The sequence below is a fragment of the Pollachius pollachius genome, assembly GCF_949987615.1.
Source record: "Pollachius pollachius genome assembly, chromosome: 3".
Classification (NCBI taxonomy): domain Eukaryota; kingdom Metazoa; phylum Chordata; class Actinopteri; order Gadiformes; family Gadidae; genus Pollachius; species Pollachius pollachius.
Genome location: NC_136936.1, coordinates 33,848,422 through 33,872,944, shown reverse-complemented (window position 1 = coordinate 33,872,944; position 24,523 = coordinate 33,848,422). Strand labels below are relative to the sequence as shown.

Below are 24,523 nucleotides of genomic sequence, written 5' to 3'. Positions count from 1 at the left end.
CCAGCGCATTTACAGAGTTTCAAATCTGGCAAATCTACGGAACCCTTTACGGGTTCCGTAGGTTCCGTACCCAGCCATGGTTCGAGAAAATGGAAAACAAAATCAACCGCGCAGGTCGCTTGTTATTCTTGTCATCGTCAGAGAGCACTGTCAATCACGCACAGCCCGGTCAACGGCACATGTGATTGGAAGGTACGTCAGCAGAGAGCAACCAATAGGTTTAGAGCCAAATGGTCCCGCCCCCAGGAACGTTTTTTTTTTCCATTTTGCAGCTCAACGATTTCAGACCTCTGACTGTCAGGAGTTTCAAAACGAATGCGCGACAGAACACTGCCAATAATCACGTGACTCAAAGCTTGCGCCTGTGTGGTCAAATCTCTGAAAAGCCAGCGCTGAAAGGTCAGTTCTGAAAAAATACATTTCAATGGTGTAAATTTACACCTTTACAAGTTTTTAAAAATAAATATTCAACCTTTCAAAACTTATTTCTCAATGTATGAACACCTGTTTGCAGAATCACATTTACAAGGTTTCAAAACCGGGAAACAATGAAATACACTGTTAGAACAGTGCCAGATTTGAAACTCTGCAAATGCGCTGGTAACATTTTTCAAACTCTGAAAATGTGTTGGTGAAAATGAAGAAGATTATTGTTTTGTTTTTTTCAGGCTATAATCTCTTTTTTCAGTGTTGCAAAACCTTTTTTGCAAGGTGTTGAGTTTTCAAACCCAGACTTACAAGCCTTTGCAACTTTTTTTTGCAGGTTTGAATTATGGCAGGATACTGGCTACATAGGAACTCCCCATAAGTCTCTGATTATAGTCCTGCAGGGTCGCTATGTGGCTTCATATATATATTCCTCGTCCCTGAGGAAGTTAAAAGTATTGAAAGCCACCAGGCGGCTGCCATTTCCCTCTGCGACCTCCTTACTCCATGATCCCAGCTCTGGTAGGTGTCATTGGGAAGGTTGGCTTCTGATCCCACTGGAATGGCGCCATCCCATCCTGGTGCAGTACCACTGAGTGACCTCTGGGAGCCAGTTTGAAACGATGCCCAACCTCCCCCACTCTCTCACCAACGTAGCAGGTACCAATCCATGTACTGTCAGACTTAGGGCAGTGGTCCTTCACTCTCGGCTTCATACACCCAGGCAAGGTCCCCCAGCCAGAAAGTCGTCACCTTTGACATGCGCCTTGCACTGGCTGTCAATGCAACTTTGTGTAGAAAGGTGGTTAATGTTACGTTTAAAGTATTTCATGGTCAGGTCCCCATTCCTGGTCCCTTGAAGAAAGCTAGACCGGGCCTCTCTGGAACCGTCTGCCCTGTACAATCCGATCCACAGTTTTAAAATCTTTCTGAATATCCACATTTTTAGATGAGCTTTTAATGAAATTATTCTGTTTATCCCCAAAATAGAAATAAAATGTATCCGTTTTCATGCAGTAATTGTATTATGTATGTGACATATGTGTGTATCTGTCCAATTGACCTCAATGTATCTTTCTGTATTTACTTTGTTCAAGCCCTTTGGAACATTGCCTTTTGAAAAGGTTCTTTATAAATAGTTGTAAATACTTAACATCACTTGCTGTGCAGTGTATCCATTAGCTTAGGTTACTCTATTGTACTTGTGGACAGACATGAGATGATAACTTTTCTAAGCTTCAATGTGAGGCTTTGAGCAGTACCATAGCCACCAGATCAGACTGCTTTCAATAGCTTTTTTCTCAAGATTGACCTTCTAGTTGGAAACTAGAACACCAAAAAGTACAGCCCAGGCAGTCCAAGAGAGCTTTAATTAGGTTTCAGAGTTAGACATCGTGGACATGGTTTAGTCAGGCTAAGGAGAAGGTAGGGATTGGGGATTTTTCTCAAGTTTCTCATCTTAACAGATAGGAATGGACACCAAGAATCAAACCAAATTTTAATGAATGGCATGCATGGCTCATGCACATTGATAAAGACTTGCATGAGTTTATATCCTCCTGCTTACAATATCTGATTAATCCCCGGACATGATTTTGTAGTATATATAACAACCTTCACCTTTTTAACATTCAGGCAACACTAACATATTTAAGTGTTGACATGGCTGATTGTACACACATCATAGAGCTAAAGAGTTTCATGGTGAAAGAAAAAAAAGAAGTGTGTTTAAAGAATCGCAATTTGGCGATCTCTCTCATGTGTTCTACTAATTGAATGTTATTAAATATTCTGGACAAGCGTGAGTGTCATGGAAAATGACAAACATTTGAATGCGGTTGATATCATTGACAACACTGTCATACTGCAAAGAGGAGGAGGGTTTTGTTGGAGGCACGACCATGCCCCGAGCTCCCGTGGTAAAATCTCCCGTCAGAACACGACACAGGTACACACACTTCTGGCCTTGAGCATCCGGCTTAGAATAAGTATCCTGGGCAGAATAATTTGCGTTGACAGCAAAATATGTGCCATTGCCAAAGTGGGCAGCTGAAAATGGGAGAAAAAGTGAGTTGTTAGGCTGATTTGGGCGTCAACAAAACACCCTGTTTTAGTTAGACCCTGCCCGCTATCAAAATGTACTAAAAATCCTCTGCCACATTTCAGGTAGACACATTTTGACATGTAGGGGTGAGGATATATGCTGTTCAAGCTTACACTAGACTATTGATAGAAAGCAATCCATCAATCCGTGTCACTTCTATGTAATCTACTAAAATGACTTTTCATTTAAAATGCATTTTTTAAAAGTGTGCTTTTCCTTTGACATTGGGGAGTGTTAGCATAACTTCATATATAGCATGTTGCCATAACTATTGTCTCAGAAACAGCTAGTGTGGTGCTTGCAATATGGTCTTAAGCCTCATCTCACCGTTCTTTCCTGCGTAACTCCTGTTGAAACCGTATCGGTTGATATCTCGGATAGAGGTTGAGCAGGCTCCATGGAAGAGGCGCCTCTCGTTGTTCGGGTGACCATTTCTTGATTTCATGTCAGCCTTTTTAAGCTGAAGGCTCTTCCACAAAAAGGGATTCTGAATCCTTTCAATCTGATGGTTAAAAACACATTATATAATGTATTGTGTTGTATTGTATTTAATAGCTTAATTTATTGTTCTCACTGTGGAAATTAATTAATTGACGGTAGGTAGGAGTTAAACATTATTAACTTGGAAAAATCACAACCCTTCAGGTAAAGTCTATCCTTCACCAATTCAATGTACCTTAATAACTTTTCGTTGGACTGTGGCCTTGAAGAGTTGTAGTACTTCATCGTATTCCGCAGTTTCGGGCAGGACGGTGAAACTTTGACATGAAGTGCCGCTTTGCATTGTTTCCCAGTGCTTTGGCAAGTTTACAATATCTTGATCTGTAATGTTACAATCATACATTATTTTGGATATGTATTCAATCTCAGAATCAAAATTATACATTTTTAATTGATATCATTGCTTTAGCTTCCATTTTACCAACCATTAATTACTCATTGGATAGTTAGAAAAACGCACCTTTCAGCAAGTCATGGCGTGTGATTTCTATGCTGTCGCCTTGGTTGTCGGTGGCAGTTCCATTTAGCACATCAACCTTGTGCACTCGGCCCTGGATGTCTACATCTACATGAGGCTGCTTATTGTGGTGAGCTTGCTCAAGCAGGAATTTGGAGTGGTCGTCAAAGCTCTGGAATTGAAGCCCCTGAAGCTGGTACCGCCAGTCAACGGTTTCTAGAATCTTCTTGATCTCTTCTTTATCTCTGACTTTCTTCAAAATGTCCTGTATTTCAGTGTTGGCCTTATACATGTATTTTGTGAGCCCCTCCATGTTGATACAGGCATCATTACGTTCAATTTGCACAATAACGTTCATGGTATTCTGAATGTCCATAATGCGCAGGCTATCTGAATCGGATAAACTGAGAATCACTCTGTCTTTAATGGAGTTTTTGATATACTCCTTCGATATCAGATCCTTGATCCATGTTTTCGCTTTGTTTACTTCAGCCTGTGAACTACCACATATGTGGAAGTGGGCCGGCTCAATTTTGAGATCTTGAGAGGAAGTGTCATAATGTTTTTGTGGCTTGGCTTCCCTTCCTCCACCAAAAAATGCTGAGATGCCGCCTAAACCATGAAATAAAAACAAAATAGTCAAAATGCTTTTACTTGAAAACTGTTTATGCCATTTCCCTTCCTTGGATATGCAAATTTACTTTTCCAGAAAATAATTCTGATTCCGATTTATGACAAAATTTAGCTGTTGACAATGATCTTGCAAATATTCAAACCTTCTCTATAGAAAGCAAGATAAACTATAAATATCTTACTCTAAAATAACACAAATCCACCTAGAAAACTCCTCCCGGACTAATCTTCATATACTTTAGAACAAGGGTCAGCAGTTCTTTTAATTTCCTATGCCAATAATAAATAAAAATGCATGGTTTTCCAATGCGGATTGTTATCGCATATTTTATATTTTACACATTTGAAAATAGGCTATGCTCATTTAACTGTATATTTCCCCCTCTTTCAGTTCAGTTGTTGTATATTTTATTAAGGAATTATTCATAAACAAACTTAACAAATCTAAACATGAGGAATTAAAATTATCTCAGGCCACAAATAAGACTGAAATGGGAATAATTGGTACCAAGGAAAACCGTCAATGTTTTAAATATTGTAATTTGTGCGAGGGTGAATTGGGAAAATAGTGGCAGTATTTTTAGTGTTGGCAGTGGCAACACTAGGTTAAGGTCCAACACTCCTTCCAAAGGGAATGAATGACACCGCCGACGCTGAGCTCTTATTGAGCTCATCATGGACAGTTAGGGTTCAGTTTGAGCACAAAGATATACTTTGTTAATTCTGTTTAAGATTGTGTTTTTAAGTCTCTTTGGCATTTCAACAAACCTCTGCACTGCATAATGCTGTATTGACCCGAATAAAAGACAACTTTGACTAGAAGAGAAACCCCCCTTTTTCATGACTCATGATTAAAAAAAGATTAAAAATTAAGATCAAAACAAAGAAAATTATTTTATCTGAAAATAAAAAAAATCCAGGACGCGCTACTGTCGATAAATAGGAGGGAGCTGAGGAGGGGTGCACACATACGCCAGACCGGCACTGCAGGAGAAGAACCTCCGCTAAGATCACAGAATCCACGCGTTCGTAGGATAGGAAGTGTGTGGAACTTAGGCCATACACAGTGACGGCAATTTGTTGTCTACTAAAGTATGCTACTGTTGCGGTGTGCGAGCAAGGTCTCGGGAGAACAACAAGTTGTGTCGTTCTCCTGAAACCTTGCTTGCATACCGCAACAGAGTAGAGAGCAAACAAAAACACTCTAAAGACTTTAACTGTTCAGGACTGGCTCTCAAAGGAAAGGGAAGCAGCATAGAACCAGATGGAGCTGGTAAAATGAAGACCCCACTATTTCAGACGCGTTACCAGGAAAATAACAATTATAATTTAGTCAATACGGTAATAATAATGACCATGTTCCCCTGCTTTGGCATGGTGAACCCCTATTCAAGGAAATAACTGCCGCCCGTGGCCTCCACGAAAAATTGCCCAAAAGGGTTTAAATGGGCAACTGCATTAAAGGATTATCAGACATTATGCTAACACAAAATACTTATTCATATACCTGTATTTGCTGTGCGTACCAGCCTTGAAACCTGTGCCATAGGTTGCAGACCCCTGCTTTAAAGCATACTTATTAAGTTGCTTACCTTTCAATTTTCCAAGTAGCGAAATATTGTGCTTGTCCGAGCTTGCTTTCTTCTCCATTCTACTGTGGAACTCCTTCATCATGGCCTGTTGGAAAATGACGATGCGGACCACCTTCAGGCAACCCGGAGCACTCTGTGCCACCATGTCCACCACTGCATCTAACATGGCATCAGCCACCTTCCCTGCCTGGGCATTACCCTGACCTTAAAAATGAGACACAATATTAGTTATTTTACCATCAGAAATAACCAAAGCATTTAAAATTGATTGGTATTGGCATGGTCATTTAAAATCAAAACCATAAAAAATAGGCAAAATTCTATGATGATGGAACAAATCCTGGAATGAAATATAATATAAGTAGTAGTAGTAATAATTAGACTACTTATAATAGTGGAACATACTATTACATAGTAATCAGACTCAACAACCTCAACAATATATTTATTTTTTACCCACAACTGGTCTCTAAGCATCAAATGACACATTCCATCTCACCTGTACCCAGAGCAGGAAAAGAGATAGAAGTGTATTGGTTTCGTTCAACCAATACAAGAGCAGCTTTCACCGTATCTTTGATATCCTGGGGGTTGTTGCGTCCAATCAAGTGGAGTATCTTTTTACATATCAGGTTTCCTGGCGTAGTCAATATCATTCCTGTGTTGGGCTGTCCACCTATTCATATAATATAATTGAAATATTTACAATTAACTGTAAAGAAGAAAACATATCTGCAGTGATCATTGTGTTTTGACTGACATATTTCATCTCAAAACATTTCAAAAGTTTATCTGTTAAAATGGGTATCAAACCAACATTTGTGTGTGTTTATAAATGAAACTTTAGAAAGAGAGATATAGGGACAAAGATAGTATATGTGTTGTCTCTCCACTATTAAAAGAGCTACAACACATGATAATAATATACGGAAATCACGGAAATGACTTCAGTCATTGCTTCACTGCACAGGTCATGATTACTTGAACGATAGCAATGCTATACTTGGCCAAGTACACAAGTCCACCCTCTTAAGGTTTCCTCTAAGGCCTTAAAATGTTGGCAACCATTGGAAATAATACAAATACACATTTGTATGTCAGTAGATGAAATTGGTAGTGTAATTATTGTATTATTTTATTGTTATATTTGTTTTGATACTATAATATGATGCTCCTACTGAATGGTATTAGTCACTGGCGTCATTAGGCCTGGCTGTCCGAGACTACAGCCACTAATGAGATCTACTTAACACTACTCGCCACGTGCGCCTTATTTGTGAGAGAGAGAGAGAGAGAGAGAGAGAGAGAGAGAGAGAGAGAGAGAGAGAGAGAGAGAGAGAGAGCACTTTAACCTACCCTGTAATTGCGCTAGATTGCATGAACTGTATCGGTAGATTGTGTTTTTGTGTGTGTGTCAGTTTGTTTTGTGAACTAAGAGACTGAAGCGGGCAAGAATAATTCTGTGCAACGGTAGTGCTGTGTCATAATCAGTGTGGTTATTCTGAACTCTGAATCCCGAGCTTTCAAATCATTACAGCAAACAACCCCACACTTACCCTTGCATCTTATTGAAGTTTTGCTTTGCATTCAGAATTATCACGGCCTATAACGTCGGCACTATCTTCACGCATATTTCAAACTGCTCGCTTCAGTCTCTAAGTCTGTGAGCATGCACAGTGGTGTGTACACACAGGACCAAAACTTGTGGATTTGTTTGTTTTGGGAAATATTTGAAGAAGCTACCTAGCCGTGGCAGTTCCTATGCACTTACCTGGTTTGGTGTCTACCTATGGTAGCTGCTAAACACTTGTTTTGGATATGATGGATGTAATTGATGGTCAGCTGCCCAATGTCAGAGGAGGTGAGTTGAACAAAAACATTGGCTGATTTACATCTTGACATAAATTATGTCATAATTCATCTGGAATCTTAACAAACTGGCAAAGTCCTTTGAATCTCCTTGAAACGTCCCTGTTATTAGCAATACTCGATTTTTTGCGCGTGCGTTGCGCACACTCAACCTCTCTTTCGGGAGGCTCAAGGAGGAGTGTATTATTACATTTGAGCAACAAAGTGTAGTCTTGTGGTGGACTCTATAGACATAATTCACCATACTGTGTTATTGACATGTTTTCGTTCTGTGTTATAGGGACACTGTCTCTTTAAGATCACGTGACTTATGTGTTGATATGCCGGTCGGTGCGATGTTTGAATTTAACGTTTTTTATATGACAAAATGAACGACCCGCCGTTGCTTGTCGAGGTGAGAAATGTCTCTTCACTTCATTTATCGCAATTTCTACAGTCTATAATCAGAACGTATTACCTGAGAGAGTTTGTCGACGGCAGAGCCGTTAGGTTTAAAAACATAACGTCTTACCTTGGCGGGTGTGTCGCTGCGGTGTATGCGTGTGTGTGTGTTCTTTCCTGCGTGTGTGTCGATGGCGGAGCCGTTATGTTTAAAAACATAACGTCTTACCTGGGCGGGTGTCGCTGGGGTGTGTGCATGTGCGTGTGTGTTCTTACCTGCGCGTGTTTCGATGGCAGAGCCGTTATGTTTAAAACATAACGTCTTAGCTCGGCGAGTGTGTCGCTGCCTTTGCCTTGACGTACGGTGTGTGCACGTGTTTGTGCGTGTGTGTGTGTGTGTGTACGTTTCCATGTATGTTTGTGCGTGTGCGTGCAGTGTGTGTATGCGGTGTGTATGTGCGTGCTTGCGGTGTATGTATGCGTTTTTGCGTGCTGAGTGTGTGTGTGAGCTGCAGGCTGCTTGGCACATGCACACATGAGTAACTTGATTAACTGGTGGAACAGGCTTGCTATAATAGTAGTAAGATATATGTCAAAAGGATGTCACTAGGAGCACTGTGGCCCCTAACTGAAAATGTTAGGGGCACAACCAGAAATTTTAGGGGCACACACCGTAAATCAACATGCCAATGTGATTCTCTGATTTTTTCACTGTATTACTAAAAAATATTTTGATAATAGATGCAGTAATTACATGTGCGGTTTCAAATTCAGTGTCACATTTTATTGTGAGTCTCATCTATACCAACTGTTTCCACGTGTGCACGCATGCATTCAATGAGCACGGAAGCGACAGTTTCACGGGAATGCGCCCGCTTGTCGTGCCGCTTGACAGGACGCTGCGCCTCCTCTCTGCCCGCTCGCTTCTCCATTGAGAATGCAGAATGCGTGACAACGCCTCCCATGTGAAAAGCCCTTTATGGCACATGAAGTCCTGACCGGGTTCGGGTACCCGACGGGTGACCCGCACAATTTGGATGAAACGGTTGAAAAATAATGTACTGTGTCAGACACGGGTGCGGGTCGGACGCGGGTTTTGCGATTGCGAGTGGGTCTTCTCCGGTTCTGGATATGTTATTTAGGTGCGGAGGAGTCAACTCAAACCGTCACCAGTGGACGATGTGTTTTTTTTGCACAGCAATCTAAAACACCACACCAAACGCCAGTGTTGTGCCTGAATGCGTTCATTGAACGATAGTTCATGAACTCTTTCATATTTTGGGCGAACGTGAACTGAACGTACTGTATTACTGCCTGATGAACGTTACTGTGACCTCGTTCATTCTGGTGTCTGTGAACGGCACGCTCACTTGGCTTAACTTTGTTCAAAATGGGGGTTATTTGTTTATCAACACAGCGGATGCGTGCGCAGATCGCCGTGTTGCTTGACCGGTTGCCGTGTGATTAATTTGCAGATGCGGTGTTGCCAGCTTACTGTTACATTAAACTGTAATCAGAAAACATGGTTATATGCTACAGCCCCAATAGTATCTGTCGTATAAAGGCTGGGACGAATTTCAAATTATAAATATATACACTTTATTTTGAAAGTATAGACCGGCGCAATTCCCATTGAAACGAATGGCGCGGCGATTATTCTTCAAAACGAGAGCTGTTAAATTGTTTTTTCTATAGACCCTAGAGTATCTGTGGAATAAAGGCTTAGACGAATTTCGAATTATAAATATGTACAATCCATAACGTTAGCTCTCTGGCTCATAGCTCAGTGGACTAGAATACCTCATAGAATCATTGCTTGTTGGTCGGAAACGGAAAGGGGGGGCTGTTCACGTTTGGTTGTAGTCTTTTCGCTCGGTTCTCCATCTCATCAGTAGGGCTAGAACCGGCCAACGAGCAATGAGTCTTCCAACAGAAATCAATGGGATTTACAAAATGCGCTAAATGTGCAATAAAACACGATAGAAACTGTATTTCGCTACGATACTTGATTCAACCACTCTATTTCATCCTAGACAAACCACAAAGGGGGCTCAATGTTCAAAATACCAGAAAAAACGGATAGCTCACAGCAACATATTGAAAAAAAGAACTATGAACTTAGTTAATTTTTTGGAAATGTGAACTTAGTTCAAAATTTGGAATTATGAACGACTTCATTTGAAAATTTGTCAACTGAACTTTGAACTAGTTCACGTAGAAAGTGAACTTTCCCAACACTGCCAAACACCACATATGATGTAATGTAGTGGGATGTAGTGTATAATTCCCCGGCGTTCCATCGAATGTGTCTAATTTTCCTTCGGGTGCGGGTCGGGCGTCGATATCAATTTATAGCGGGTTGGGTCTGGTGCGGAATGTAATTCGCGCTACTGTCAGAACACGGGTCGGATGCGGTATTGCGGGTACGGGCGGGTGTGGGCTTGCAAAATAAGACCCATGCAGGACTCTGGCAATGGAACACTAGCCGTAGGTCGGAAGAACGAGTCAATAGTTTGCGAATTGTTCAAACACACGTAGCAGCAGGTCATGAAATCTTTCTCCTTCTCACAGACTCAGAGACGTATACGCTCGCTCGATATTTCATCTCTAGGATCCTCCCCCTCCACAGATTGGCTTTTTTAGTGGCCATTCCCTATCCTTCTCACACTCATTGGCCTGCTACAGATTCCGGATTCGTCGGCGCTCCCCTTCCGTTTAACGTGTAAAAATAAAAAAATAAAAAAGGGCACATGTGCGACCAGACGTAAAATTCAGTCGCACACATCATGCATACATGTATGACTTGTAAACTATTACGTATTTTAGTGCCCTTCGTAGTTCATTATCGTGAACAGGATATCTTACTTTGTGGGTCGCCTATAAATTGTAACATCATTTGCTGTGACAAGTTGCTCATCTTGCGATGATATGCTAGTAAACACTGCTATAAACTACCAGTGACGTAACTCCTTGGCCAATCAGTGGCAAGTAGCCTGTTTACGTCCAACAAAAGTACCGGTTCAGCCCTTATGGAACCTCGATGGAGATGAGACTAAAAAAGTACCAGGTACCAGATTTTGGCAATGGAAACATAAAAATAGGCGGGCCGAGTCGAGGCGAGTCGAGTTGACATGTTACTGCCGGTGGAAAAGCGGCATGAGACAAAGGTTTTTTTTTATTGCCATTTGTGGCAAGATGATTTGTCTATATCATGTTACTATAACACATCTTGTTTACAATTTCATAAGAAATGGAAATATAGGGCAAATGGCATTGTTTTGCATATTTTGTGTCTCTGTCATACAGTTGCTTCAATCAAGTTTTGTTCAAAATATCGTTATAATATTGAATCGTGAACCCAATATTGTATATCGTATTGAATTGTCAGCTGAGGGAATCGTCATGCCCCACTTCTCTGATTTTGTGGCAAAACCTAAAAAACATATAAAAAATATAATCAAAGGCTTGTGAATTTGAATGGTCCTTACCTAGATTTTTGCATTCATTTTCTACAGTTGGACCAGCTGCGTCCAGAATTGCCTTGGACACTCCTGGGTTATGAGAAAGACACAAGACATTAATAGATACTAATCTCCATGCATTTTTATGTCTGTGTAACTATAAGTTGTATCTGAGTAATAGTTAATCATTTTAATAAGATGAAGTATATTATTTTACCCAAGCATGTCTCCTGACCGCGTATTATTTACCTGACTTGAGGGTGAATGATTCGTTGGAAGAGTTGACGATGACATCACTGGTCTCCTTAGTGATGTCCCCCGACACAACCTGTACTCTCACATGTCCGATTGTAATCTCATGCAGCCCCGAAGCTGAGGTTACTTTGGAGAAGAGACCTTGTGACACAAAACAATCAGTATGAACGAGATAAACAATCTTGAGCAGGTTAAAATGCACATGCAGAGAACACACTTTGATCTAACAAATAAGACATAGTGAGACTTACTAAACTAAACTAAACGAGAGACGTGAATTGAGCCTTGGTATTATTACAATACAAAATGACATTACTTGACTTGGACTGGGTAGGGGCTGGAACATTTGTTGTTGTCGGGAGCTGTTTGTTGAATGCATCAGTGAAAACCTGCAGATTAACACAAAAGGATCTGCCATCAATGACCCATCATGACAATCCAAAAGCAAATCAACTCAAATATATTGCGTAGCATAGGCGTACCACTATGTTTTAGATCCTGATTCACATGTGTTAATGTAAATATTTTTGTACCTGGACGGTCTCTTGGTCTTTCGGATAGAGAACAATGACCACCGTCTTCAAGCACCGTGGCTGGTTGTTAAACTTTGAGACTTCCTCCATCATTACAGATGCTGCAAGGTCTTTGGGGAAGCCCAGGTTTCCAGTGCCAATGGCAGGGAATGATATGGAGGTAAAACCATGTTTCTCTGCCTTGTTCAAGCAGTCTGCAACAATCCCTCTCATTATCTGTAGGATATACCACATATGCCTTTTCACTTCTCAATCGATTATCCAAAAGAAAGTGGGGTTCACGCTATAAAATCTGTAAATAAATATAAATAACCACTGTTCAATGAGTTACCTTGAGAGCGTTGCCCTGCTTGTCCCAAGCAGGGACTACAGCATGAAAAACCCAGCTGCTTTTCAGTTTGCAACCATCCGTAACGATAACATCACCAATGTCTCCTGTTTTCCTCTGTTCATTGACCAAATACTGAAGTTTTGGTCCAGCTGCACTGAGAATAGCTTTGGAAACGGCTCCCTTTTCCAGATCAAGCTCTTCTCCCACAACATTCACAACCACCTGGGTCTGAAAATATGAAAACAGAATGTTATCTATTCAAGTTTTCCTAGTATGTTTATGTCATTGTCTCAATTGTACTTATATATAAATACTTGTATGAATTTGCTTTTTGGATTAATATATGAAATAAATAATTACCTTAGCATCCTCAATATTCCCTAATTGTATCCTCATTCCTACATCGGTCCCCAGTGGTTTGGAAGAGTTTTTATTTTGTTTGTCAGGAACACTCTGTCGAGAACCAATTCTTCCTTGGTTTCCAAACTTGTCTCTCACAGCTTTCATTAAAGCTTGAACTGCATGGTCATCCAAGCTCACAAAATGGATCTGCTTCAGGGTGTTTTGACCAAAGTGGTCCTCACAATGTTCCTTCATCACTTTGACGATGGTGTCGGCACACAGGTCTATTGGGAACCCCATGTTGGCACTGATGGCAGAGATGGCCAGAGATTGACAGCCATTCATCTCAGCAAGTTCTAGACTTCCTTTAACAGCTCTTTTCAGCTGCCCCACTGTCTTCTGGTGGTTAAATTGATCATACTGGGGCCCCACCACGTGGATTACTTTTTTGCATTGAAGCCGACCCCCTGCACCAGTAATTACACTGTCTCCTGGCTTCAGCTCCCCTCCCTGGATTTGATCACATTCCTCCTGCAAGCAAGAGCCAGCGGCAGCCACAAATGCTCCTCCAATGCCTCCATCAAGTTTCAAGCTCTTATTTGAATTGATTACCACTGCATCTACTGTGTAGCTACATAGATCAGCTTTACAAACAACTATATCAATGCCATCCAATGTTTGAAGATCGTACATGGGCCTGGAGCGTTGCAGGTCATTTTGTCCACTAGCCTCCACCAACTGGACTAAGCAACCGGTTTCATTCTTTAATGTAGAAACATACATATCTTTTTCTTCTTGAAAGAATTCCTTTGCCCCAGGCTGGGGGAGTTGATATTCCTCAAAGCAAACTTTAGAGATCATGGAAACTAGGATGCTTTTACAATTCATGACATCTTCTCTAGGACCTCTGAAGTTAACAGCCTCCTTCTCAAAAGAAATATCCACTTTGTCCTTCACTTTTTCATACCAGGTATTGTCTTGAGTTTGAATATATCTTACAATAATGTCAGACTTGACCCTATGAGTTTCAATAACTTGGGAATACTTGTGGAAGTACACTTCAATTTCTTTGAAAACTGGTATTACACTATCCTTGTAGCCAACTACTGTTACTCTCTCAAATTGATGATCACTAGATGTTGTAATAACAATCTTCTTCGAGGTTGTATTGTTGCTTTCTTCCAAACATTTGACTAGGTTTTGCCACTCCTGATTCTTCAAGATGTAACTATCACGAGTATCAATGTACTTAGAGGTCAGAACTTGCTTCAGTTGATCTTCAGCATTTTTCAGAATGTCGTCTGAAACAGCAATGATGTTCAGGTTTGTAGCATCAATCTCAACTGCTGCATGAATTCCATTAGATGTGAAGACATTTTTTGTCAGCTCTTCCTCATCCTTATCCTTCAAAAACTGGAAAAGAGTGTTGTCCAACTCGAGTTTCTGCCGTTTTACTGCAATCACTCTGTTAAAAACCAGATTAACTGCTTTGTTAACCTCCTGTAGAAAACCATTTAAGATCATTTTATCTTGAAATGATATTTCCAGTTCTGGGTAAAAACCTTTCAATTGGTCAGCTAGGCCATCTTGACAGAGTAAGTGAAACATTACTTTGGATATCTCAAATTCCTGTGTAATACTTGAATTCTCCCACAGTGCCCTTTTCTCAATCCTGGTCAAGAGGTCATTCAATCTGGGCTCCAGTCTGGTCACATCGTCTGCAAGGCCGACCACTGACAATGTACCTTCAGCTTTCTCAGCGATGATTTCAACGGTCTTGTCTAAAACAATCTCTCTGATCTGCGCTTCACACTCTTCCCATGCTGATGATGGAGGCTGAAGCCTCAGAGTTTTGAACCTGGACAAGACCTGTGTGAAGGCCTGCTCCACTGATTGTTTCCACTGTTTGATGTCTTTGGCTGTAACATCTTTCTGCTCGAGCAGTGCTGGAAGAGGGCTGAAACTCACAGATGAGGGTAGGAGGTCTATATTGCAGAAGAGTGCTGACAAGTGACCGCAAACCATCTCTGCTGCTTCCTGCTTCTGGTGGAGGTACGTCAAGAGCGGGGAATGTATGCTTTGAGAGAAGGCAGCGGGTAGTTTTGGTGTTGGTCGGTCTTTGCCATAAAGAACCGTTCCCAAGGAGTCGTAAAATGGAAAAACTTTGACCCATTTCTTCGCGATGTGATGTTCCTTCATGATTATCTCTTGAACAGCTAGTGAGGTAAAGACATTATTTAACTTCACATACACTTGATGATATGAAATAAAGGTTAAACTGATTGAACAAATTATATTATTAAATAGACTGCATACTAACTAATATAATAACAGGACGGTCACTGATTGATCAACCACTATTTTGGCCTTACATTTGTCTATGCAGAATCCTTATGATCCCAGACTTTAATGGTGCTGGGGGATCTTACAACTCCTTGCTTACTCTGCTCGCAAATCTCTAGCTTTATGCTCTCTACTGACCAGCGATCCGCATTCAACCATGTGTTGGATAGTCGTCATTGTTACTTGCTGTGTAGCATGGCACCTTAAGCTATGACTATGACCTATGACTTCAATCAGTCCAGAACAGTGGAGATTTGCTTTCCGAACCTACTTCATTGTGAAGTAGGTTTGACACCCCTAGTATACATGCATCTATGAATGTACAGTATGTATTTCTGTTTGTATGCATACATTTTATGCCATAACCCATTTACGTCTATTAAATTAATTAATACAATCAAATTAAATACCATCAACTACCTTTTAGTACTAAAATAAATACCTGAAGCCATTTTGAATAAGATGACAGCAGACTGTTCCTCTTCATTGGGGGTGACCTGTTCAACCTCCCAACCTTCATTCTCAAAGTACAGCAGGATGACATCTTCCTTGATATTTGACACATCCTCAACTCTGACTTGGGATGTGACTTCCAGAGCTCTGACAGTTAATTTCTTGTTCAAGAAGGTCTTGTTTGTTTGGCAGCTTGCAATGAACTCATCATTTTCTATTGGAGAAGAATAGAAAACAGAGAATAGAACTGCACATTAGCTCATAGATAATGTAAGCATATATCTAGTACCTGTCATGACAAGAATTATTTAAGTAATGTGTTTTTTAGATCATACAGAGTAAAGCAAACCTTTTGCACTCGAGAAAGAAACCACAGTGGAGCATGTCTCGGAGAGCATCTCCAAACTGAATTCTGGTTGGGTGGTCATCGGTGACTTGTACATGTTCTTGCAGATGTTGAGCACCAACATCTCAATGAACTCCTTGTTCATGCCCTGGGGAATGTTCTGTAAGACAGCGGAGGTGGAACCCAAAGCTGGCTCTTCTGTCTTTTCTTCCCTGCTCACCGCCAAAAGCTGGGTCTCCTCCTCAGCTGCACGTCCATCCAAGTTGCTTTGTTCTTTGTTGGAAGTGGTTGTCAACTGCTATGGAGTATAGTAAGACTCATAAGACTTATCGTATATAAACACAAATAATGTTATCTGTCCAAAGGTAATGGTGCTTTGTATGATGTTTTTGTTTTGGAACTGCTAATGTGCTAAACAACATTTATTTGGCAACATTTGCATCAAAACATCTCTCTTTTCAGATGAGATTTCATGAGCTCAAAGAAAATGACCAAAACAGTTCAACACTTGAACTGAGGGTTGAATGGTCCTCATTTCAAACATTAAATATTTAGTATTAATTATGTCACCCAATAAACTAAAGGTTTGTTTAGACTTAATTATATTTCCGAACATGTTGTAATGCGGCAATGTCATACCAGATGCAAGGTTGATTTTTCCGATGGGAACACTACATATACTATATATTAGTGCTGTCAAGCGATTAAAATATTTAATCGCGATTAATCGCATTAATGTCAGAGTTAACTCGCGATTAATCGCAATTTTTTTCTATTCTAAATATCCCTTGATTTCATACTGCTAGCCTTTTAGTGAGATCTGAGCGTGTTGAGAAGGACAGTAATAAAATAAATTTGGTAAGATGGATATAAGAAGAGAGACCCGCAGTGAATTCAACCCGGTCCACTTGACATCGGGTAGGTGCATGACAGTGGTAGGACTACCGTAAAACTTCAATAGCCCAGGCTTTAATTTGTTTCAATCACTGAACTTTGGAACAGAACTCTTGCTCAGCAAAGATGGGAAATACTATAACATTTATTATTTAAACCAGTATGAATATTCCTACCGTACGTAGGCCTATACACATTACCAGGCAATCGAATAACGCCTACACACACACACACACACACACACACACACACACACACACACACACACATACACACACACACACACACACACACACACGCACACACACAAACTGTCAAGTCAACGTCGCAAACAAGTCGATTTTGTCTAGAGGGGAGTAACTGAGCGGCTCCTCTTGAAGTGGTACAGCTCAGGTGGGCCTTGAACTGCGATTGGTCAGAAAGACGTAACAGCTAATGACAACATTGAACTCTCGTGCAGGCTCGAACAGAGTGACACACAAACACACACACACTTTTAAGGAGTTTTTCACCCGCTCCGTATCCTTGCTTGCCCCAACATGTGCAGCGTGTTTGTCAGTTTTATCATTAAAAAAAATAAATATATATATATATATATATATAGGCCTATATATATCTATATATACTTATTTTTTTTAATGATATACTATATATATACAGTATATCATTAAAACACTATATTCGTAGACAAAAAAAGAAAAGAAAAAGACGTTGCTTAAACATCACCCATTTACTTAGAATAGGATACCCCCTAGTGGTCCTTCTATGTAACATTTATTTTTGTTATTCACTATAATAACCATATTATCTAACCTACCTTAGATAATATTCATATGATCTGCCTACGACTTTAGCCAACGGCTGTATGTTAAGTTTTGAGTGAATCCATCATTTTTTGTGTGTTTTGCCTCTAAAGCCAGCGATACATATAAAAAAACATTAAATCTTCAGTAGGCCTGTCGACTTCTTTGGAGCAGTCAACAAGTGACGTCTATGTTATAAAAATAGCATCATAGTTTCGGTTTATTTTACGCACCAGCCCCTCTCCCTTCATTATCCGAGATACCTATATTCACATTGTTCACACAAATTACACAACTAAAAAAAATGCTTCGTTTACTCAAACGACAATAAACATTAGTGTTACAAAGTCAACCGATAAGAGACTGATGTAATAACTGATCCAGAGTCGGTCTGTGGTAGTGTCGTCTACTCACAGGCCTCCCGAGACTCTCCTCAGGCAAGTGCACGGTCACTTTTAACCTCCCTTTGTCCAGGACGATCTCATGGGTTTCTTGAGCCACAACCCTCGCCCTGTCTGGATGAGAAAACAAACCCCGTCAGCCACACATTCTTTATATATTTTTTAAAAGATTTCATCCTTATTATTGTAGAGTCAGACAGGAAGGTATGGGAGAGAGAAAAAGGGGAAGACATGCAGCAAAGGACCGCGGGCAGGAAACGAACCCGGCTCGGGGCGGTCAGGCCTGGGCCTTAATGGTCCGCGCTCTAACTGGTGAACCACAGGCGCCCCATAGCGAAACATTGGACTACAAAGTAAAGCATGAGTTATTAGGCATACCTTCCTCCTTTCTGAAACGCAGCACCGCGGTCCTGCTTCTGTCTTCATACTGAATTTGACATTCACCACCGCCGGCCTGTTTTTTACTCTGGAAATACTTAAGTAGTTTGTTTTTAAGTCTGAGAACGTTGTTTTCTTCGAGCTCCACGACCAGAGCGTACGAGTACGCGTCGTCGTCCATCGTAAACGCCAACTCACTGGGTGCTTTCGGTTTAGTTTCTCTTTAAACGTCTCGTTTTCTGGGCGTGGAGACCTTCCCTCACTTTCACTTTCCAAGCGCTTGAAACCACTTTTGCTGGTGAGTACCATTACGTATGATTCTCAGAAATGTGTTTATAATGAATGCAAACGATTAGAAAACAACTTTAATCAGGCGCTAGATCGTTTATGTATTCGACGTTTAGTTAAATGTTACTTTGAACCAGTGAACACGTTGTGTTTTAGGTCTACTCGCCGAGTCAGTGTACCGCGCCCATAGTTTTGCGAGTTCACTCTATGTCGTCAACAGTGGCTTCTGGCCTTGTAATATGAAACCTGGGTGCTTAGTGATCTGATATTAGGTTAAAAAAAAACATCGTGTATGTATCGAACACGCCATATTACCTTGGTGAGGATTATTCTGCTTTATAACTCAGTCAGTGGGATAGGCTCTGGTATTGTTCAGTATCAATTACAATTAGGGCATTTAGCAGACGCTTTTATCCAAGGCATCTTACATCGGTTAATACACACATTGACACACCGACGGCAGAGTCAACCATGCAAGACGACAGCCAGCTCGTCAGGAGCCATTAGGTTTAAGTGTCTTGCTCAGGGACACATCAACACTTAGCTGGGAGGAGCTGGGTATCTGGCAACCTTTCAGTTACAAGACAACTGCTCCACCTCCAGAGCTAAGCCGACCCCTATCGCGATAAGAACCAACCAGGCATACCATTGTTCACATCTACCATATTGCATTATTTTATTTAGACACCGGGAGGCATTGTTAACTGCATTTAGAAAACTACAATCAGAAAATTAATGTTCATTTGGGTGTATTTTTAGAATTGTCAGGGTGAGGTATTACTTTGCAACTGGTGTACTTTTTTTCAGCTGTTGTTAGATTTTGTTCAAAACATAAGCCATTACTAACATAAATAATGTTTTACTATTATTTTTTTCTAGCGCACACCTCATTCAAGTAATTTCTTTAATATGGCAAACCAAATGAAAATGCCTCTTGATGGGAATGGGATCAAGATTCTAAGACTACACGGTCCTGCCATAAAATATGTCCTAAAATACAAATATGAATGCAGCATAGATATCCTTGGTATGGACTCTGCTATGGGCCAAGACTTTGCACGGTCCAGAAATCAACCAATGGCTGCAGAGAAAAGGTTTTCCATCCAGCTCAAAGGGGCACAGGTGTCTGTGTGGAGGGCTGACCTCACCAGTTTCCACACAGAGGCTGTCGTCAATGCTGCCAATGAGAATCTGCAACATTATGGTGGTCTTGCGCAGGCACTCTGTGTGGCGGGCGGCCCTGACATACAGAGTGACAGTGACAACTACATAAAGAGGAATGGTGCTTTGAAAACAGGAGATGCAGTTATCGGTAATCAAGGGAGTCTCCCATACCTGAAGATTATTCATGCTGTGGGCCCACGTCTATCACCTGGTCCTAATATCTATGAAGTTCAACGGGCTGAACCGGATTTGAGGAAAACAGTGGAGAGCATCATCCGTACGGCTGAAGCTAACAAGTTCAGGTCTGTGGCCATTCCTGCTTTGAGTTCTGGACTGTTTAACTTCCCCGTGGATAAATGTGCCGACATCATCGTGGACACAGTGAAAAAATACATTGAATGCGGATACCACAGAGGTAGTCTATGCGAAATCGCCCTGGTGAATAATGATGAGCCTACTGTAAAAGAAATGGAAAGAGCCTGCCGTCAAGCATTTGGCAGCATGACTGCACCAGTCAGCCAAGCGGTCCGGAGCAAAACCAATATGAGAGGAGCCAAAACGTTCCAAACCCCCCTGACTGTTCGTATCGGGAATGTCCGTCTGACCCTCAGGCAGGGTAACATTCAGGATCAGGAGGTGAGCATAAATCTTTATTTATTTTCATTAAGTCTTAGGATATATTTTTTATATTTTTACAAAAAGTGTGATTAATGAATTTCCTTAAAGAGCACCTGTGCTTTTTCGACTTTTATGACCTATAAACATTGTTATAGTGATTTACAGTCATGTTTAAGGTAACCAATCACAACAGAGTGGGGTTGGCAGGAGGGGGACTGGGGGGCGGAGAAGGACGAAGCCGAGTGTTGACAGAGAATGCTGAAAGTGCCCAGATGAGAGGAAGAGTTTCTTGAAAATCGACATCGTTTTTTGTGCTGTGATTCGTGTCAGGTTACTCTATAGGAGTCATTAATAACCAGAAAAGTAGTATAATAGGAGATCTTTAAACACTTATGCTGAAGGAACACTAATGATATACCTCATCATCCACTACGGTCTTAATGCGGGGAACGTAAGATCATTTTCCAAATGCTTCACTTTCCCTATTCTTTATTGTCCTCCCCTCTCAGACCGACGTCATTGTGAACACAACAGGAGATAATCTTTGTCTATCAAATGGAGAAGTTTCAAACGCCATCCTGATGAAGGCTGGGAGCAAAATGCAAGAAGAAATTAACAAAACGTATAAAAAAAAGACATCCCTTCCCCTTGTGTTGAAGACTAAATCCTATGGTCTTGGTTGTAAAGAGGTGTATCACACTTTGGTTCCTGTAAAAGGTAACAGGGCTGGAGAGGTAACTACAGCAAGTTATAATTACAATATATTTGTATTTGAACAATTTCCGTTACTCTGTTAAAGCCAAAAACCGAACAATGTAATTTAAAGACTCACTTACACATAGTGGGATGATACATTTTAATCTATCCTGAGAGTGCTCATGCTTGGGAAATCTATATATTGTATGTATTTCTGTGTGCATGTCATGCTGTGTATGTGTGTATGGTTTTGTGTGTGTGTATTTGCTTACATGTATTTTTGTGTGTGTGTGTGTGTGTGTGTGTGTGTGTGTGTGTGAGAGGGAGAGTGCCTTGTTGCGTACATGGCACGCATGTGTGTCTGTGTATCTGTATGTATGTTTGTGTGTGATTGTTTGTGTGCATATATGTAGTGGGGTAGATGTGTGCATGTGTGTCTGTGTGTGTGAAATTATAATATGTCCTCTCATAACCATTTGTCCACTTATTCCAATTCCCAGATCCTTTACGATGCAATACAAGAGTGCTTAAAGATGGCAAACGCTGGGAGACACAAGTCAATTGCCTTTCCGGCTATCGGCACTGGTCGTCTGGGCTTCACTAAACAGGAGGTGGCCCAGATTATGACAAAGGCAGTGGAAGACACTGCCATGAACATGCTAATGGTGGTTGACTTTGTCATATATCCTCCTGATAAGGACACATTCATGGTAACAATGAGTCATATTCTACGCTTATAGTTTAGTCCTTTCAAAGACGTGCCGTCCTTCCATCCCACTCACATTTATCGTATCAAATCTTTGATCGATTAAATACAATTAGAATGTGTCACTGTTGAACAACAAGACATCTAGGTTGTTTTAGGGTGCTACCCTTACCACTTAGCATGATATAGTTTATATCATAACTTTATGAAAAAGGTATGATATAAATATCTCTTCCCGTTAGGCCTTTGAAGCTAAAATAAGAGGGCTCCAGGGACAGAGCTCTCCCGGCCCTGAAACTGGGCTATCACGGGGTGAGACGAAAGCCACATTAAAATCCTTCACATCATTAGAAATATTTTAGAAATGTTACTTCAAGCTTGCTGTACTTTTTGGTTGTTTTTTTTGCCCCCCCCTCACTGTGCTTATAAGGATTTGATGAGCAGAATACATCTGCAGCACCAGAAGTCATGATAAGCAGTGCTTTGATCCAAGCAAACGAGGAGGCCAAGTGTTGGCTGGAGGAACTCCTCCGTTGCTCCGGCACAGCCACGGTCAACAATAACTTCATCCAGTACCTCGGCGTGGAGGAGCTCCAGCAGCTGAACAGCGGCACTGCACCGGCCACTTGGATTGAGGAGTTCTTCGAGATGGGCTGTGCGAAAATAAAAGTCCAGGCGCAGTCGTCGAAAGACGTCATTGTCCATGTGTTGAAGGCAGAGACCATGCTCTGTGCCGTCCAGAAGGAGTTTGCGAGAGGGGTCAAGGCCCACATGCCCATGCTGCCAACTAGAAGTATGTCTAATACAGCGTCGGTTGACCCAAGGGACAGAGAGCATCAATTCAAAGAACAGGGGCTATCCATTCAGAGGGTAAGAAACTTTTTACTACAAAGTAAAGAAGTGAGAGAAAACATGAAAACTTGCATATGGTTTCACAAAATATGAACTAACAATCTACATACATAAATGCCCATAAAAGACAATTAATACTCCAATTTAAGACATTTATATAGAAGCAGAGTATGCTGTTGCAACCTGTTTAGCTTGTTTAAACTTTGTTTTTTGGCATATTTCCAATGTAGATCTTACCAGTTGATAACGCTGCTCTCATGGAGGTCTTTGAGCTTAAGATAAAACAGCTGGGCTCATCGTCTCCCCCTCGGAGAATGTACCAACGCATACCTGCACAGTTTTGTTCCATGCTCAAGGACATCGGATTTCAGAGGGAATACGCACCACCTTATGGTATGTCAGTCAATAAATGTGAAGTTCATCAACATTTGACCTAGATGTTGTGCCGAGATAATGCTGAGTTGGGGGTAGGGGGCTGGGGGGGATGGTGTGTTCAATTCCCAGTCGAAAGGACTGGGGCATGAACACAATGTACCCTGCTCCTTAATGGCATGTATCGTAAATTCACTTTCATCTTCACTCAAGACACTGTTGATAAAAGTACGCTAAAATAACAATAACAATAATGTTTTAATATTGAAAGAACATCTATATGGGTTGTGGTGATTGACTGCAATGCCCCCTTCACGCCCAGATCCCAAGTACGGAGAGGGTATCTATTTTTCCGGCAGCGTGAGGGGTGCAGTGGACCTGTGGGGAGAGCAGAGCCATCAGGATGTGTATCAGTACTACGTTGAAGCCCAGGTGCTGACAGGAAAGTCCACCCCTGGTAAACGTGACCTTATCATGCCTCCTCCCGTTGGTGACGATCCACTGGTTCGCTACGACAGTTTATCGGGGGGAACCGATATCTCTGTGATTTTTAACGGTCACCAAACCCTGCCAGAGTGCATCATCATCTGCAAAGTTATGACTCCTTTTGAGTCTGTGTTTTTGTCTCGACAGTCAGGAGCAACCGCAGTATAGGTGCTACGTTGAAGCCCAGGTGCTGACAGGAAAGTCCACCCCTGGTAAACGTGACCTTATCATGCCTCCTCCCGTTGGTGACGATCCACTGGTTCGCTACGACAGTTTATCGGGGGGAACCGATATCTCTGTGATTTTTAACGGTCACCAAACCCTGCCAGAGTGCATCATCATCTGCAAAGTTATGACTCCTTTTGAGTCTGTGTTTTTGTCTCGACAGTCAGGAGCAACCGCAGTATAGGTGCTACACCAATGTTCAATTAATTATGTACAGAAATTATATAGAAATGTCATATGCTCCATTTCATATTTGTTATTTCCTTATGATATAACAAGCATGTAAGGCTCCCACTTTTTGAAAAGCTATGTCCCGCCCAAACCTCCAAGCTTCATGAAAAACGTTTGAAAAATGCCAGCTGACTTCCCTTGGATGAGCTTTTAAGGAATTTTATTTTATTGGTCTTAGATATACTGTGACACTTTTACACAGGCAATGGTCTTAATACAAAAAGTATTTTAAGGCCTGTATGCTTTCAATAACTTTTACAATAACTTAATAGCAATAAACAATTAATTAAAGGTATTGTTGATTTATATCAAAAGACAGAGTTCAACCTTAACATAATCTAATACAACTCTTTTAGTATACATTGTACACTGTATATGAAAG

General features: G+C 41.1%; 2 protein-coding genes across 3 annotated transcripts; one reads left to right on the top strand and one right to left on the bottom strand.

The window, feature by feature from the left end:
* Positions 1–1,777: 1,777 nt before the first annotated feature.
* Positions 1,778–18,724, bottom strand: parp14rs1 (poly(ADP-ribose) polymerase family member 14-related sequence 1). 2 transcript variants are annotated; one of them, XM_079732187.1, is made up of 16 exons: positions 18,504–18,724; positions 18,139–18,239; positions 16,031–16,322; positions 15,671–15,895; positions 12,904–15,101; positions 12,544–12,771; positions 12,213–12,428; positions 11,996–12,068; positions 11,674–11,820; positions 11,452–11,514; positions 6,213–6,389; positions 5,714–5,917; positions 3,492–4,100; positions 3,207–3,352; positions 2,858–3,032; positions 1,778–2,475 (listed from the first exon to the last, which is right to left on the bottom strand). In XM_079732187.1, the coding sequence occupies exons 1-16, from the start codon at positions 18,682–18,684 to the stop codon at positions 2,195–2,197; spliced, it is 5,316 nt and encodes a 1,771-aa protein (XP_079588313.1). In that variant the 5' UTR covers positions 18,685–18,724; the 3' UTR covers positions 1,778–2,194. The 2 variants fall into 2 exon arrangements, with proteins under 2 accessions (XP_079588313.1, XP_079588312.1); XM_079732186.1 differs by having other exon boundaries at positions 16,031–16,325; positions 18,504–18,723.
* On the top strand, positions 18,689–24,120 carry LOC307072744 (protein mono-ADP-ribosyltransferase PARP9-like). Its single transcript, XM_079732192.1, has 8 exons — positions 18,689–18,801; positions 19,671–20,591; positions 21,083–21,307; positions 21,770–21,979; positions 22,218–22,287; positions 22,406–22,845; positions 23,058–23,220; positions 23,522–24,120. The coding sequence occupies exons 2-8, from the start codon at positions 19,701–19,703 to the stop codon at positions 23,851–23,853; spliced, it is 2,331 nt and encodes a 776-aa protein (XP_079588318.1). The 5' UTR covers positions 18,689–18,801; positions 19,671–19,700; the 3' UTR covers positions 23,854–24,120.
* The last annotated feature ends 403 nt before the right edge of the window (positions 24,121–24,523 follow it).